At 42.7% G+C, this 17,509-nt stretch overlaps 1 protein-coding gene across 1 annotated transcript in view; it reads right to left on the reverse strand.

The window, feature by feature from the left end:
- TSPAN7 (tetraspanin 7) overlaps positions 1–17,509 on the reverse strand; it is a 177,699-nt gene that overhangs the window by 38,185 nt on the left and 122,005 nt on the right. The window contains exons 2-3 of the mRNA XM_050936723.1: positions 3,240–3,428; positions 1,476–1,550 (exon numbers count right to left, since the gene is read on the reverse strand). Of these exons, the coding sequence (XP_050792680.1) occupies positions 1,476–1,550; positions 3,240–3,428 (264 nt within the window). The remainder of the gene's footprint in view (positions 1–1,475; positions 1,551–3,239; positions 3,429–17,509) is intronic.

Genomic DNA, 17,509 nt, shown 5'->3' on the forward strand with positions numbered 1-17,509 from the left:
GGATCAGGTGAGGAGGCACGGGAATGGGGGGGGGGGTCACACATATTGGGATTCAGAAGGGCTAGTGGGCGGGGACTGGCTGGTGCCAGGGCACAGGAGCTAGTGGCGTGATAACATTGAGTCTAGGGATTCAAATAATGTTTGAAAAAAGTAAATGTTTAAACCATTAAAATTGTACCAATTAAACATTTAAACATTAGGCTCAGCTGCTGCCCTGTGCGCCTGGGATCCTGGCTGCTGGCCCCGCACCCGGGACTCCGCTTGCTGCCAGTTCCATGCCTGGGGTTCTGCTGCCACCCCATGCAGAGCTGAGGGCGTGGGGCTGGCAGCCAGGATCCCAGGTGTGCGGGGGCAAGGAGGGGGTGGTGCCAGACCCAACAACCCTCCAGGTTCACTCCCAGGCTCCTTCCCAGCAATTATTTCCCTCTCCCTCAGCTCCACCATTATCTCTGACTCCCCCCAAGCCTTTGCACTGCTTCTGAGAGATGCGGGAAATATGTTTGTGTACTGTAGTTTAAATTAACTATTACTCAGAGTTCTGTATTAATATGCTTAGTAAGGAATCTACTTGTCAAACAAAATTTCCTGGATCTTTTTTGTTGTCTGCCTTGTTACAGACATACTTGCTGACAGGTATTTTGAAATAAATGACCAAATTAATGAAACCAGTGTGATTATAGTGTATTATTTTGACAATAAAATCTGCAGAATTTTGCAGAATTTTAAAATATTGTGCACAGAATATTATTTTTTTTTGGTGAAGAATTTTTAGTTTTTTTGGCTCAGAATTCCCCTAGGAGTAAGAGGTGAGGAAGAGATACTACAAAGTTACTGTCCTGGTTCAGTTTAAAAGATGCATAAAATCCTGGGCTCAAACCAAAGGATTCCAGGTAAAATGGACAAAGTAACAATGCTACTACAAATTCAGACTGTACTGTTCTCACAAGGCATCTTTCTAACCAGTTTCCTATCTCTAGCCATTTCTAACCTCACTCTATTCTCAGGACAGTGAGTTGCACACTGGAGAAAAAAAAAAAAAAACAACGATTTACACAACATCAAGGAAACTAGTTTGGTTTGGCTTTGCGGTCTCAGAAATCCTCTCTGTATTACACAACCAAATGCCTCCCTGACTGAAGTAGCTGTGTCTAAGCGAAGTATTTAACCTATTTTGCAGTCCTCAGCACATGCAACAGGGTAAAGAAGATCTTACATGATGGACATATAAAGAAAGATAGCTCCAGAGTAAATATCAGACAGCTAAGACTCAAAGCTTTGGCTAAATCCCTTCATTTGGAATCATATCAGTTTTTAGAGGGCTGTACGCATTACTGCCAAAAAATAGCTACATCACTCATGATGCATATGGAATCGCTGAATTCAACAACCAATATATTGTACGTGTTCTGAGAGGTTTCAGCAAATCCTGCTTAGGGAGACACTGCCATTTATAACCTAAATTCATTTCCACTCACCTCATGGCGAAATACAAATCCTGAAATGCCAGCCACTAGCTCCGCCAGAAACACCAGGGACAAGAACATGGCATACTGAAAGCAAAGAAACAAGACAAAATGCAAGTCAGAGTGTGGGGCAGAGTTATGTCTGAACCTTTTAGATCTTTATGCAAACAATTCCGGGTTTAAGCTTCTGCCTCCAGATTTCCTCTAAAGACAGGAAAAAAAGAATGTATTCAGAGGGTGAAATACAGGACACCTTGCATGTGGTGTAACTACTAATAACTGCAGGACACTCTCCCCATTATTAGGTTGTTTGATGTGCATAAAATGACATTTCTTGACAGTCGCATATATTTATTGAAATGTACACTCACACTGCAGTGAGGTGGTTCCCATGTTGTTAAGGCCCTGATCTTGCAATGAGATGAATGCAGACAGACTCTTCGTATTTGTGTGGAACTCCAGTGAAGTCAACAGGACTCTGCAAAGGCACCAGGGTTCACTTGCAAACATTTCACTGCAGGATTGGGGCCTATGGCCTGATTCAGTAAGGTACATAAGTGCATGAGTAGTCCCATTGACTTCATTGGCAATAATCGTATGAACAAAGTGAATCAGGGCTGAAGTCTGGATTTAGAACCAAAATTTACCGAAGTGAGGGAGCAGAAGAGAGTTTTCAATTTAGGTCTGATTTTTTTCTACACATGAATAAATAACTGAGAAGACAAACACTGCTAAACTGCCTGTTCTAACAAGAAATTGCATTTTAATCTTCCGAAAATCTCATCCCAACTGTCATGTAGAAAAGTTTGAAAAGTTGTTCAATGCTTGGGGTGGGAGGAGGAAGAAGGGAGAACTATTTGTAATGGAGGGCAAAGCAGCTAGGATTTTGCCAGGTCCTACAAATAATGCAGAACTCAAATATTTGCCTGTTTTCTTTTGAGGGGAGAAAAATCGTTTAAAAACTTTTATACAGGTGTTCAAAATAAAGCTTCATGTTCAGAACAGCGAATGCCACAGTTAGCTCTGACAGTCAGAGGACGTACCTTTAGGGAAAAATACTATAGTAGAAGACACAGTCCTGTTATTTCCCCTTCCCCAATTCACTTTCACCACATATTAGCGTGACCATTACTATTCCCCCTTCCCTCAAATTATCACATATTATAATTTGTCCCTGAATGCTCTTATATAAGCTTAATGTTTAACTCCCCTGTGCATTTTTTTCCATCCACCTACAGTTTCCTTACATTTTGAGATGCATTGGAAAGCTTATCAGAGTGAGGAAATCCCTGTGCTGCTTTTGAAATGTGGACAGACATATTGCTGGGAGTTTTCTGGTGTCTACCTATTTTTATAGAGGTGAATACAGGATGACAGAAATGAAAAGTTAGTGTGCATTAGACTAAACGCTATCATCAAGGTACTCCCTACATTCCATGTTGTATTATTAAAAGGCACCCCGGGAAAAATCTGTTTCAAATTAGCTACAGAGCTGTGCCATTTTTGATGTTATGAAGTTTGTAATGATACATCTGGTTCACTGGTAGCACTATTGCCATCACAGAGTCCTGTATACTCCAGAGAAGTCAATGTGATTCATTGACTGGTTTCAGTGAAGGGAATTTTTTAAGCACGAGAGACACTTAGTGAACATTAAGGTCATTACAACCTTTCTGTTCGCTTCTGTTACAGTTAACATCTGTTTAAGCTTAATAAAAGTACATTGCTTAATCAATTTTCACATATGCCACATAACAGTTCTTTTGATTTACTTACCAGTTTGAGCATCCATGGGCTGCCACGACAAGTGGCAAAACAGCCAAACAGGCCAAAGACAATAATTGTGGTACCAGTCCCAATAAGCACATAGGGGGCATTGGTAGAGTTTTCGGCAATGAGAGAGATATATGTGCCTAAAGTGAGCTTCCCCCAGACTCCAACAGCAAGAAGAATAACGCCTGTGATCTGGAAAACAAGAGGAGAAATATAGTCAGAGCCTATCGGAAAAAACACCCAGGATCAGAGCATGGCAATTTTGAACTCGCTGACTTTCCTTGTTGTCAGATCAGAATGGCTGGGGAAGTCAAACGACTTCTACTGGTTCCACAGGGACTGACGTTGACAATTATTTTTTAGTATCTGGACACGTTCCATTAAGACACCATTGCAGGTCAAAGGACTAAGCACTATCATGCTGACCATTGTCATAAGCAAAGAATACATCACGTCTACAAGGTCTTAGGTCGAAAACTCGGTCATTTGAAATTTACAATATATTCCAAAACATGCCTGAAGGAGAAGATGAAACACTATTGCCACCAGAAATCAACAAAAACCATTTCTACCGAACATACTACATGCTTTGTGTACAAAGTTCCTTGAACAACTGAAATCTGCTATTTTTCGCCTAACTATGCGGATATACACCTTTTGATATTAGTTTCCCCAGCCTCAGAGACATGATGTCACTTTAGAGGAAGTGTTGAGGGGTTAGAGAGAAGAAAATCAGGTAATCTTGCCGATTCAAGAAGCTTTGCCACTGTGCTCTATGTTGGATGAAGTAAACAGTTTGACAGCAATCGGACACCCAACTCTTCATCCCCCACCTGCATCTGGAAACCTCCCACCCATCATGATCTTGATATAGTTTCAGAATCACAACATTATATAATTTTTCTAATACTGAAATGGATGCTAGAAGCAAGCGGCAGATATTGCATGTCCTCTGCTGACATCTAGTGGACAGTAAGGAAAATTAATGGCTTTCCACACCCTTCCCCCTCAACATCAACACACAGTTTTTCTTTCTCAGTGGACTAAACCGCATCTCAAACCTGTAAGGCAATGAGTTTGTTTTATAAATAAAGCAAACAGCACTTTTTCAGAACACCAGGAAAAAAGGCATTAAACCAGACACATCTATTATCTGCATTTTACACGAATCACTCACATATTAAGCTTAACGCGAACATACAATGTAAATCAGAACTGACATCACAATGCTTTTGAAGTCTGCATGCCTGTCATCAGCTTAACTGTGTGGCCCAAAGGCAGACTGTGAGGACCTGCCATGTGGGCTTTAGCTCTGCAAACCCTTTCTCTAGATCTACCAGAGTTACCCTAGCATTCCCTAAACCACTCTGTGAGGATCCAACCCTTTCAGCTGTCACCACTCTAGAGGTCATCTATAGGGACTGGAAAAGTTAGCAGAGAGCCTGGGGCAGATATTAAGCAGGTTCTGGAATCAGGTTCTCCCCCTTCCCCTTCAGTGTTCTCTCTCTCAGAAGATTTGTTCGGTTTCTCTGGCATTTGCTTAGAAGTTTTTAGGCCAGCACAGTCATGCAGTTTTTCCTCAAAGAAACCTCCATTCATTTTTTTGCTGCACCAAAAACCATGTCAACCATTTTGAGAGAGATCCCTCCCCACTACCACGTGACAGGGGCAATATTGAAGGGGAAAAGGAGGTAGCTTCTTGACTGTCACTTAGGCTGATTCAAAGCAGACCACCTAGGGCACATTATTTTCATTTCCTGTCCCAGGCATTTTGCTAGTCCTACCACAGTGTAGCAGCAGGACAAAGAAGGGTTCTTTGGTTCTACCTGCAGCTGAGGAAGCAAAGATGTGCGCAATCCAGAGACAGCACTTCCTGTCCTGGAGGTGGAGCTATGCTGGCTGAAGCTGTTCAGTAATAGGAGCGCATCTGGGGAACGTCAGTGGGAAGGACTGTACAAACTGGATGGAGGGAAAATGGAAAGGAAAAGAATAGAAGGTGGGGAAGAGACAATAAAGGGTGAGGAGGAAAGACCACAGGAGAAACAGGAGACAACAAAAATAAAACTGAAACAAAAATAAGAGGGAGGAAAGGCGGAGGCAGAGATAAACAAACAAACAAACACACACACACACACACACACACACACACACACACACACACACACACACACACACACACACAAAGCAACCTGGGCACCTCTGGTATGTGACAGAGCAATCCTATTCAAATCCCCCTCCTCTTAGCATCTCTCCTTCCACTCCCTTCCCGTTACCCAGTGTTCCACAAACATTTGACAACCAAGCCCTTTTAGGAAAATGAAAACAATGGTGCTTCCCCACCCTCCACTTTGCCATATGCTATTAAAAACCTACCCATCTTAATGTAAACATCTCCTATGCCCCTTCCTCTCTCCAGCAGCTATGCCTTTGCACCCCCGCACACTTTGGGAAACAAACATCTCCTCTCCTGTCTTACACATTCTGAGAAAGGCAATTGTTAGCAATGTTGACAGTGAAAGTATCCTCATGGACATCCAACTCAGCACCTACTGAAATTACCAAGGCAGTTCACACCTCACAGCTTTTGTTTCAGGGCTGTCTGCCATCTCAGGCAGGTGCCTTTGCATCTGTTGCATGTTCTTCGGGGTTTGAGGGTTTGCTTTCTGAGCACAACAGTGAGGGACCTCCTTTTTTCCTTTTCCTATGAAAGCTGAAACTCTGAAGAACAAGAGGGGCTTGTCTATGCCCACCTGGTTAATTCTACATATCCTCTTCCCTCAGGGAGGTGAGGGGGCAGGGGCAAGTGGGTTGAGTGGGGGAGTGTGTGGGTGGAGCGTGGGTAGGGCCAGAGGCAGAAGAGGCAGGACAGGGAGTTAGTTTCCATCAAGGGAAGCTTCACCCGCTGCCCATGCCTCACACGTTTGGAAACACTGTCTGCCTATCCAGAGCGATTCCATGTGCTCGTGCTTGTATCTGGGCTCTGCTGCTGGTTCCCACTAGGTATTTAAGCATGCTCCGCGCACCTTTATGCATAAGGATACCTTTTGTTATAGCCGTCCTTGCTCCTCCTCAATCTACCTCACCAAATAACCCAACCCTCTCCTTTACATGCCACCAACCTGACTCAATCATTCGATGGAGGCTGGGCCTGGCAGAATCAACTGCTGCAAGCACACAGAGTACAGGGACAACAGGTACTGGCTAAATCACAAGCATGTAACATCTGGAAGATTGTAAACTGTGAGGGGAAAGCCTGTCTTTGTATGTGTTGGAACAGCATCTAGCACAAATGCACCCCGGCTCCTGACTGGGGCCTCTAGTTGCTACTATAATATAAATATGAAATAATTATACGACTTTCAAACTTCTGCTGCAAAAAATTTCACAGGCATTAGTCATTCAGAAGTATCTCTGTAGCTGCCTTTTGCCTACAATGACCCCTGGTTGCCTTGGACACATGGGTCGTTGCCATTATTACCTAGCTGAGGTTACAAAATTTGCTTCATAGAAACTCCTCCAATCTGCTTCTGCAGTGGAGCTCATCAGTGTCAAGGAGACACATCAATCTTCTCTGGTTTTCTTGACCGCACCCCTGCCCGCATCTCTCTTCTGAGCTGCACCAGGGTTTTTGAAATGTCTCTTATCCCTTTCAAAGACAGATTTCAGCAGAGATGTACCCTCTCCTGCCCACTCTGAAGAGAAAAGCACACTTCTGTTCATCTTTCACATGGCTCTTTAAAAAAGTATTGATTATATAATCTTGTACCAGATCAATCGACAATTTAACACCAAACAGTTACCATCTGGCAGTGTAAATTACTGCAGATGACTAACATCAATTTAAAGTTTCTCCCCCTCCCTCACCTATTTTTCCACCCATTTCTACGGAAGGAGAAATCTCTCCCCCACACACTTTTGTCCTCCCCGGCACAGGTTTTTTCCACTCGGCTCAGATAAAGTAGTTAAATGCTAGAGTAGGGTTGGGGAGCATGGAAACTGAAAGAATGGTCTCCACCATCCAGCTAGGCAATGGGACTGTCCTTGCTCCCACTGAAGTCAATGGGAGTGTTGCCATTGTCCTTAAGAGGAGCAGGATTGGGACTCCATGCCAAGGATGCATCCTGTTTGAGAGAGACCACGAGACAATACACAGAAGTTTTAACAATTCAGCTATTTGAAGACAATTATCAGCCCTCTAGTAGTGCTGTTTATAGACCTTAGTCTGTCTATACCTTAGGGAGGTGTGCTACATTAGGCTTAGTGGAACACTTAAAGTTGATCATTTCCACTTAGTCACTTAGCTAATCAGTAGCAGAGTTGGGAAACACAGTTCAGGAGTTTCTGATTTCCAGTCATGTGATCAGACCACTAGAATAAGCCTCCATTGGTAATTCATTAGTACGCTTTGTGAACTGTTAGTACCTTATTTTACTTTATTTTTTTTTGAAGCCTGTTCCTATTACTGGTTTTTGGAGACTAGGGAAAAGACTGCATTTCAACTGTATTCAATCCATAAACGAGAGAGAGAAAGAGAGAGACAGACCAACCGACCAACCTCTGCCACAAAGGGACCTGTATGTCCCCAATCCTGCAAAAAATACACACAGGCAAGTATCATAAATAAGGTTAAGATTTTATCACGGTTATTTTTAGTAAATGTCATGGACAGGTCACGGGCAATAACCAAAAATTCATGGAAACCTGCGACCTGTCTGTTCTGCTTATTACTTATTAGTAGAACATTACTTGACATGGGTTTCAAAAACACACCCCAGAACAGGAAGAGAGACATAGAATCTCTATAAACCACCGTTATCATTTTCACACAGAGAGGGAAAGAGTGAAGGACGTTCCGCACCAATGTGCCCTGCCCATGGTATACCAGGAGTTTCATCTCTAGGAGCAAATTACAAACTAGTAAGGGCAAAAGAAGGAAACTTTCTCTGCAGATACTTCAATGATCAATATTCAATTGAACATGAGTGAAAGTATGACCGACTCCTAATTCTACCCACAAGCAATCTCAAGATTTAGTCTTATTTCTAGCCCTCTATTCTAGCTTGTAACATTCCATCCTGTAATTAGGTCCAAATGTCTTTTGTTTTTTTTGGGGAGGGTGGGGGGAGAAAGGGGGATGCAGGAGGATCAGGACACTGCTGAGCTTCTGGCTTGAAATGCAACAATGCTGATGGACCTTGCTATTGATTGTAATTGTGCATGCCGGGTGTTTGGACTCACAATCTTCATTCCGTTTACACACTGCACTTAGCCAGGCAGATGTGTATTGTCCTACGCCTTCCTCTTCATGTTTCCTTCTCCTAGCCGGGTTGGAAAGAGGCACGGCACCACAGACGTCGACCTGATTAATGAAGCAGTTCCCTTGTCTGATTGAAACCGCCACATCAGCCTAATTCTATATCCAGGTTGACCTATGTGTCAGGCTCAGTAGACTAGAGCATGGTGATACGTGTCCATCCCTAAAGGCTGAAAAATAAACATTTTGTTGAAAATACAGAATCTGTTATGTTAGTTTGGCCCTTTGGTTTTATCCAGTTCTGTGACCCCTGCCTTACCACTGGCATTCTGCTTAATCCAAGCCCTTCTCAGTAAACTTCAGGGTAACATCAGAGGCTAAATATACATTAATCAAGATGTACTATGAAGTAATTTTATATGAACCATGTGAGTTTGCCTCCTACCAATTTCCGGAATCTTTTCCAGGGGGTGAGGTAGGTGGATGCTAAATCTGGCAGAATATAGCTCACAACTCTGATTATGTTGCTTTAGTTTTAGAAGCAGAGTTGCCTCATAAGTGAATTAATCTAGGTTAGCAAAGCTACTTAACAGGAGATTCGCTGATCTGAATGCAATACCACTTTGCAATAATTTTAAAGGACAGATGTCTCCTTTGTGTGTTTCAATTTTAAAGTGAGAGCAGTGCAGTTTAAGGAGGTCTGCTTTGTTCAGTTCATTCCATTTTTTCATGAGAAAACCTCATCTTTGCCATCCAGATTCTGCCAGCATGATAGCGTTATGATGAAATTACCTTTTTTATTACTAAGGGCTTTCTTAGACTATAAATTCCTCCGAGGAGGGGCCATGTCTATAATGGTGTACAACAATGATACTTGAGCCTGAATGTGGCCCCTGGGCATTGCCATAAACATTAAATAATACAAAAGACTATGCATTCAGCTCCTTAAAGCAATGATCTGTCTTTTCATCTATTTGTAAAATGCCGTGCACATCTACTGTATGGCATTGTATAAATAATTTAAAGGCACAGTCGGGAGGTTTTCTGAGACCAGGCATGCACATATAGCTTCTACAACACATGTCACTGGTCTCATTCTTTACTACTATAGTTATAGCATACAAGCGCCTTAGAAACATTAGGGCATTTAAAAGTGACCTCAGAGAGGAAACAGCACAAATATGTATATTACAAAATAATCTAAACTGTTGAAATTATTTTATTAATATCCTTAAATCGTGCAATTCATGTCCCCTCTTTCTTGCTTTTCTCTGTTGGGCACCAGGTGATATTATGGGAGCTCCAAGCAAACCATCACGGTTGGGGGGGCTATGAATCACAGATTAGAAAATGTGTTTGAAATTGATCTGTGCATTCCTCTGTAGCCCACAGCCTACCCGAGAACCTGGGTCTCCCTGGTTTGCAGATCAACAGAGAGAGAAGGACAGACTGTGCAACCAGACAGGCTTTACAGAAGGATGTGAATGCTAGCCTTGTGAATGGTACAGCGATAGAAAACTGTCATAGGGGACAATGAGTTCCTGTAGATATTGTCTCTTGCGTTTGGGCAAATTGGGTAACCTCCCTGTGCCTGGATAACACCATCTACTGGACAGGGGTTTCATGTGGCTTACATGTTTGTTAATGCTTTGAAATCCTCAGCTGAAAGGTGCTGTACAAGTAGAATTCTTCTCTCCTGTCATTCAAAAGCTACTACTGCATTAAGGATCTTCTGTGTATCCTCAGCAAATACAAGCAAGCAACTCTTACTGTGACATAACGTTCTTTAGATTTCAAACCCCTCTGCTATTTTGTGCACTACAATAATTTAAAAATTATCTGACAATATAAACACAAGATGCTTATTGACTCTTCATCTCTTTACTCCTTGCTGAAGGGTTGAAGTGTGTTCATAGCTATCTGCGAACTTTGCAGGGTTCTGCTCATTACAAAAGGAGGGACTATGAGCAGCTATACTTTACATTTAAAAATAAACAAACGCAGTTCATGAGGGGAGCAAGTACATCTGGTCACTTGAGACACCCATCCTTCCTCTGTATATTCTTCTCCCCGGAGTAGCTTTGGTCACGATCATGTCAATCATCATGATAAACAGTGGCAGAGGTACAGATCTGATCAATATGTTTTCCATTCGAGGCTATCATGGGGCCAGTGACCTTTCAGGAAGGATCAAAGCCTAATTGGCCCCACGGTGACCCTGTGGGCTACACCTAGGAGAAATCAGGTGTCCCAGGTAGCACCCATTTGCTCATGGTAATGGAGCAGCTGAGCTAGAAAGCAGCTGCTAGAACAGTACAAAGGAGGAAGTTGGGTAGCTGGAAGAAAGAGCAAGGGAAAGCTCTCTGGAGATGGTCTGCAGTTGTTGCAGGCTGGGAGGAACCCACCAGACGTACAGTAGGCCTCAGTGCAGGTAAACCTTGAACCAGTATTTGCAGCTGGCAGTAAGAGCCCCAAAGAGAGCTAGCAGGGTCCTTGGGGAAGGGTAGCTCCTGCGATTAGGCACGGGAAAGAGAGCTGACAGAGGCCTCCAGACCAGAGAGTCCTACAGTTTTGAAACTGGCTCCTGAGAAGTGAGCAGGAAGGTGAAGAGCACTGAAGGAGAGATTCCACATGAGAGGAAGGAGGAGAGTTCTCTCACCGGGGGCCTCCTGGGACTACAGGCTGGAGGAATCCATGCAAAGCAGTGCAGGCTCCTGCATGGGGGAAGCCCTGAGTTAGGGCATAGTGATAATGGGGGAGTTATAAACTAGAGCTTACAGCAGACTGGGGAAAACGCACAGGGAGCAGGTTAGGCTTCAGCAGGGGGAAGTGGTATTGAGATAAGGCTTGCAAATGAGGGTAGGGAGACCCCAGAGGTAAGCTGCTAGCATCCTGGGCGAAGGGAGGCAGTGTGGAGAATGCTGCTTGAGAAGAAGCTACTAGTTTGTCCCAAGAGGGGCAGAAGCAGCTATTATTTGGAGTTCTTTTGGTTGGACTTACAGCTGGACATTTTATTACCCCAGAAGGGGTTTGGACTTCGTGACATGGCCAGAGGGCTCCGCCACAGAAGAGCCAGCAAGAGGTAGATGGCCATCAGGAAGCACCGGAGCAGAGGATAATGGTAACACTGTGCCCTGATGCAAGGGGGCACACTAAGGGTAAGCGTGCCCCCATCACAGAGACAAATGTTCTAGGACTGATGTGTCAGGATAGATACAGGGCAAGTGGTACTAACCTTTCACGTTTTAGAATCCACCTCCTACCAACTTTCAAGCTGAGCCAAGATCTGCTTCCCAGAATAGTTATATTTAAACATCTTTTAAAAGTCTATATACACAGAGCAACAAAGCTACATTCACTTTATCAGCTAACTACTAAAAGCATAACTTGGTTTCCTCAAGCCCCTGCTAAGAGTTTTAAGATTTGCCCTGGAGATAGCATGATGACTACAGCCAAGTATTAATAAGGTGACATAATTAGCAGTAGAGTGATAAAAACCAGGTCTGTGCCTTTCTTCCATGTAATAAAGAACTGAGGTGTCTGGAACCAAAAAAAAGCTTCTGTCAATTTGTATTTACTGTGGCAGCTTTGCTAAAACAAATAAAGTATCATCCATCGCCCCTGCCTTCAGAACACAAACAAATCCACGATTTTTAATAGATGCAGAAGAAACTAGCAGGAAAGGAAAGATCCTGTATTGCCCTCTATCTGAGATCCTGAAATCATTCAGAAAACAAGAATTTGCTTGAGACTGCCTTTTAAAAAGAGACAACAGGGAAAGTGCTCCCTGGAGCATTTGCTGGTAATCTGCAGAGAGCTAGCTGGTCTAATAGGCCCGATCAACAGCCCACTCAAGTAAAAGCAAATAGTCCCTCTGACTTCACTGAGTTTTGGATTTGGCCAATGGTACTAACCCTCCTCCTCGTTTCCAGTTGCTAAGTCACAGTGAAAAGTTAAAAGTATATTTTAATATTTTCCTAAAATTACTTTTCCATGTAAGCAATTGCTGTTCTTGCCAGGGACTGTAAGCTCTTTAGGCCATGCAGTGGCTTTTGTTCACTGTCTGCACAGCACCTAGCACAACAGGGGTCTTGGTCAATGACTGGGACTCGTCAATGACTGTGCTACAGTAGTACAAATAATAAATAATACAGTCAAAGGAAGAGGGGGTAGTTCATGTGATCATGAATGGGAGAGGAAAATCCCCAGGGCAATCTTTCTGTTAAGATGTAGTCCACATTAATAAAGAATCTGAGAACCCCTAACTTGACATACGTAAAGTGTTGCCTTCAGTTCTGGAAAGAAGCTCTGATCACTGTTTGACCAGTAGGACGAGGGATTTCCTTATGCTAATGACTAGAGCTCTGGGAACACTGCAACTACATGGGGGGAAAAAAAATCACCCCTGAGTCTGGAGTTTCATTTCTTTTGCTCTAAGAACCAAGTGATAAAATGCATAATTAATCTTTAGACTACTGAGCAATGGAAATACAAGTTCAGCCTATCCAAGTCATAACTCAGATGAGAAGTGTATTTTTAAAAGACTGTATATATGAGGGTATATATGAGGTATATGGGGGAGGATGTATACATAAGTGTGGATCTTGAAGGAAATTTTGCTCATATTTATGACTATACCTTTTTGGGGGGGGGGTAAAATTCAAACATTTCAGAGCCAGAAAGAGGTATTCATAGTTAGAGATTTCAGAGTTAAGAACTACTTGAGAAATTCAAAACTCAAATATTGTAGTGGGCAATTTTAAGACTTAGAAACATTCAGCCAAGTATTGAGATTAGCTGGATCTTATAAACTACAAATGGAAGGTTTCATGAGGAACGCAGGGAGAATTCCCTTTGACCACATCAGATAATTTTTACTAGGCCAGCCACATACATATAGCAATTCCTAAAGCGATGTGGAAACCCGTATCTTTTATGGCAGACACAGCTTGGATTTATGGCACTCCACGGATCACGTCTGTTCATGAGAGTGCTGCCAATGACCTAGAATCCTTATTGCATCAATAACAGCTACTGATGTCAATACACATTCCTGGTTGACCAGTGAAAGCACAACCTTTCAGACAGCAGTTCATCAAAGCGAAGAGAAAAGACAATGTCAATTAACATGAAAGGAAAGGGCTAGTTTAGCAGATACAAAACCCTATTAACTGCATTAAGTAGAACAATTGGGGTATTCACCTATCCAATCAGCCTCTTAAGTCCAAGAGTAAACTATAATTTGCTGTTGCGAGAACCACAGCACTCCTATACTATTATTATTTACTATTTGTATTATCATAGCGCCTAGGAGCCCTAGTCATGGCCCTATTGTGCTAGGCGCTGTACAAACACAGAACAAAAAGACAGTCCTTGCACCAGAGAGCTTACGTTCTAGGGAAGAGACAACAGATGGGCAGACAGACCGACTGATGGGGGAGTACAATGAGACAATACCAGGCAGCATAATAATGTGCTGGTCTCAGCACACCAACAGTCTAACTGCTGTCAAATTTTTTGTAGGCTTCAGGGCCGCAGAGGGTTTTAAGGAGAGATTTAAAGGAGGATAATGCTTTGACTTTTGTAGAGATCAGGACCAGCATAATCCAGACCCATTGACCCTTCTTCCATGCAGCTAGCATCAATTTTCTGAAATGTGGATGTGTAACATTGATCTGGGCACCATATCCACTTACTATGCAATAACTTCTAATGCCTAATGAAGTCCATTCTCACCCTCCTCATGGGTGGCACGTATGTGACTGCTAGGAAAACCTGGCCAAATCTCAGTCACTCATGCCTTCTGTTTCAGGGTACTCTGACATGAGCTACAAAGTCCATGCTCCCAAGTGAAGCTTGGCTTTGGGGTATTTTTTGGGTTCACTCCATACCACATACTTCCATCGAGACCATGATCAGTTTCCAGTTCTGTTGCCATCTCCTCACACACCACTCTAACAAATCTGTTGTGTGAACAGTAAAATAAACCTACTTCCTGCTCACAAATATGAGCCATTAACATTACGAACACCTTTCTAAAGGCCTCTGAGGCTGATGCTAGGCAACAGGAGAGTGCAACATGTTAGAAGAGAATAGACGTCACTGCAAAGCAAAGAACTTTATTGAATGTTAATTTTACCAGAAGGTTGAATACACACATCCTGTAGTTTGATTGCTGTGAATAATTACCCTGGGATGAACAACTCTTCTCCCCCTAAGAAGATGGTGGACCTGAAAAATGACCAGAGTTCCTGGGCAGCTGTGCATTTGATACATTGGCAGCAGCAAGCTTGGCTAAGAAAAATATTGAAATTCCACATGGTCCTGAATTAGTACCGTGATTGTTACAGAATAAAACTATTTGTACCTGCCACAACAATCTCCTATCTAGATTTAAAATAGAGGAATAAGAATTAGACAGAAACCATGTTTATACCCAATACATGGGAGAAAAATATAATCTGTGTCATTACTGGTATAACTTTCACAACGTGTCAGGGGAAGCCTGATTTATCTGTGTTCAAAGCAAGGCTAGTTTGTACAGACCAACCTTTTGGAAACGATAGGATTTTTTTTTTTAGTGCTAATTGTTTGTTTGTTCCCAGCTCTTTCCAATGCTCGAAAATTGCCCTGCCTTCACCACAGAGTTCCATGTATTCTATTTTGATGAATAGGCTTTCTGGATATATTTTCAGGAAGAGGTGCTTCATTTGGCCACTTAAATGTACAACACTCTATTTACCCCTCTTCCCTTATACATAGCTGCTGTGCAAGATGCTTGTAAAGCATTAGGAGCCTGAACAGAACCAGAAATAAAGCTTAACTCTTACCTAAAGCCACCTACACTATCTTCTCTTGGGCGTGAAATCTGTGGCAGCTCAAACTACAGCAGCAGCTAATGAAGCATTGGGACTGTAAAAGCATTTTTCCATCTTCATGTTAGGTGAAGATTTTTCTAAGCAGTTGTAACAGTTTATTTTAAATAATTGCTCAGTAGGGAAGTTATCAAACCCATTGAGATATACACAGAGGGAAAGCTTGTGAGTTGTCATCTCTGTGATGCTGTGTTCCACACTAACAACTGTGAGGCCCAAATACTTCCTCTTCCTCAGAAAAGGTAACCCCTGATGCTAATTAACAGAGGAGAAAGAAGAAAAGGAGTTAAAGATCTATTAAAAATGAGGGCAAAGACCACTAATTCCCACAAAAAGCACTGCAGCAAGAGAAGGTAGTTTTGTTTGTTTTTATACACTTTTTTTTGGCAGCTGCCAAGCAACAATCATTCCTTCAATCTTGCTTTAACACAAGGGCAGCCATAAACCCTTTTGGATAGATGGGTCATATCGTGCTTACAGATTGAGACCCTGGGCCATAGCTCTCCCAAGGCTGCTCCTTTCTGCCTGTCAACACACCATGTTGCTTCAGGCACTGACCCTTTGCTGGCCTGCTCATTGAAGTTCTTACCTCACACTCCTTTGTGGGTTGATACACTCCATTATTCTTGATGTGCCCTGGGCCTGTCTTTTTTTGCCCAGAGCTGCATGTGTGAAAATTTAGACTTCAAGGACTGTGCCAGGCTGCATTAAAAGTGTGAGAGGCCCCCAAATTCCTTAATCAACAATCTGTCAAAACTGGCACCGCTTCCACCAACAGTCCATTAAAGCACATAAACTGCATGAAAACGATCTAAAGCGAGAATATTTCTCCATGCCTAAAATTTCATAAATAAAATAAGCTTGATGCCTTTTGAAGGAATCGGTTAGATGATTTTAAATTGAAAAGCAATTTCTTCCCTCTAACCTGCTCCCCACCAGACCCTCCCCCGACGCATCACAAAGTACAGAGCTGATGAGATTTGTCCAACGTTCTGTGGTAGTCACTGTTACAGACACAGCACCTGAATAAACTATTTCATAGAAAGGAAATTGTGTAACCAAGGTGCATCAATGGTGCTTAACAAGCCTGTGACTCACCCCTCCCATGTAGCTGGGACCTATCTAGGACTCTTCCCATGTAGCTGTATAGGAAGGACAGGATAGTTGCAATCCCCTGCCACTCCTTCACAACCCCTAGGTTGAGATCTATGAAACACAGACAGTCACACAAATATTAAAAACCTTTGTTTCTGCAGCTGTATAGCATAGAACGTCTCTACCTCTTAAACAATCCAGTATCTAAAAGTACCATGGAATCATTGAACAATCTCTTTCAGGATCCCTAAGGAACTCTGTTAGCAAATTGTTTTTTTGAGTATTGTTTCACTGGGCTTATTACCATTATTAATGGATTTTTGTTCTGGTTTTCTAGTATCTGACAAGTCTCAGAGCCATATTCTATGTAAACACTAGTGTCCCCTTTCCATACCATGGAAGTTTAACACCTGTGGACACCCCAAGACTTCCTCAGCACAAAAACCAGATATTAGATGTGGCCCTCATTTTGAGGTAGCCTTTTACATGGGGAAAAACATTAGTAATCTAAGTTCGTCAAGAATTCAAAACAATATACCTGGATGGGTATTTATTAATAACTACAGGGTCACAATTCCATTGCTCCTGTTGCTGAGCTCACTGTGCACACCAGGGGCTCCTGGTTGGCTGGCTGGCAGGAAATCAGGCAGCCAGGCCAGTCGGCTGGCCTGCCTGCCTGGCTTTCAACTAAAATTTTGTTTAAATTGACACGCTCATGTGGAACATTGAGATTCTGACCAATCAGCGCTGTCCCATGGAAAACATTCCATCAGAAAATTTCCAGCCATTCTACCTCGAACTGTGTGTCATTCACCACTCCAGGGGCTCCACATGCCTCCCATTGCTCCCTCCTCAGCATACAGCAGCTCCTCAGTGGGATTGTGACATCAGAAGAAAATCAGCCGATCATCCCCACTTCTCTTGCCCCACCTCCCTAATGTGATCGTGAGCTAAGAGGTAAATCAGCCAAATATCTGATTTTAGTGGAAATCAGGCTTTTCCAACTTTCTGATTGTCATCAAAATCAACAGAATTCTTCCCATCGATAC

The sequence above is a fragment of the Gopherus flavomarginatus genome, chromosome 1, assembly GCF_025201925.1.
Source record: "Gopherus flavomarginatus isolate rGopFla2 chromosome 1, rGopFla2.mat.asm, whole genome shotgun sequence".
Taxonomy (NCBI): domain Eukaryota; kingdom Metazoa; phylum Chordata; order Testudines; family Testudinidae; genus Gopherus; species Gopherus flavomarginatus.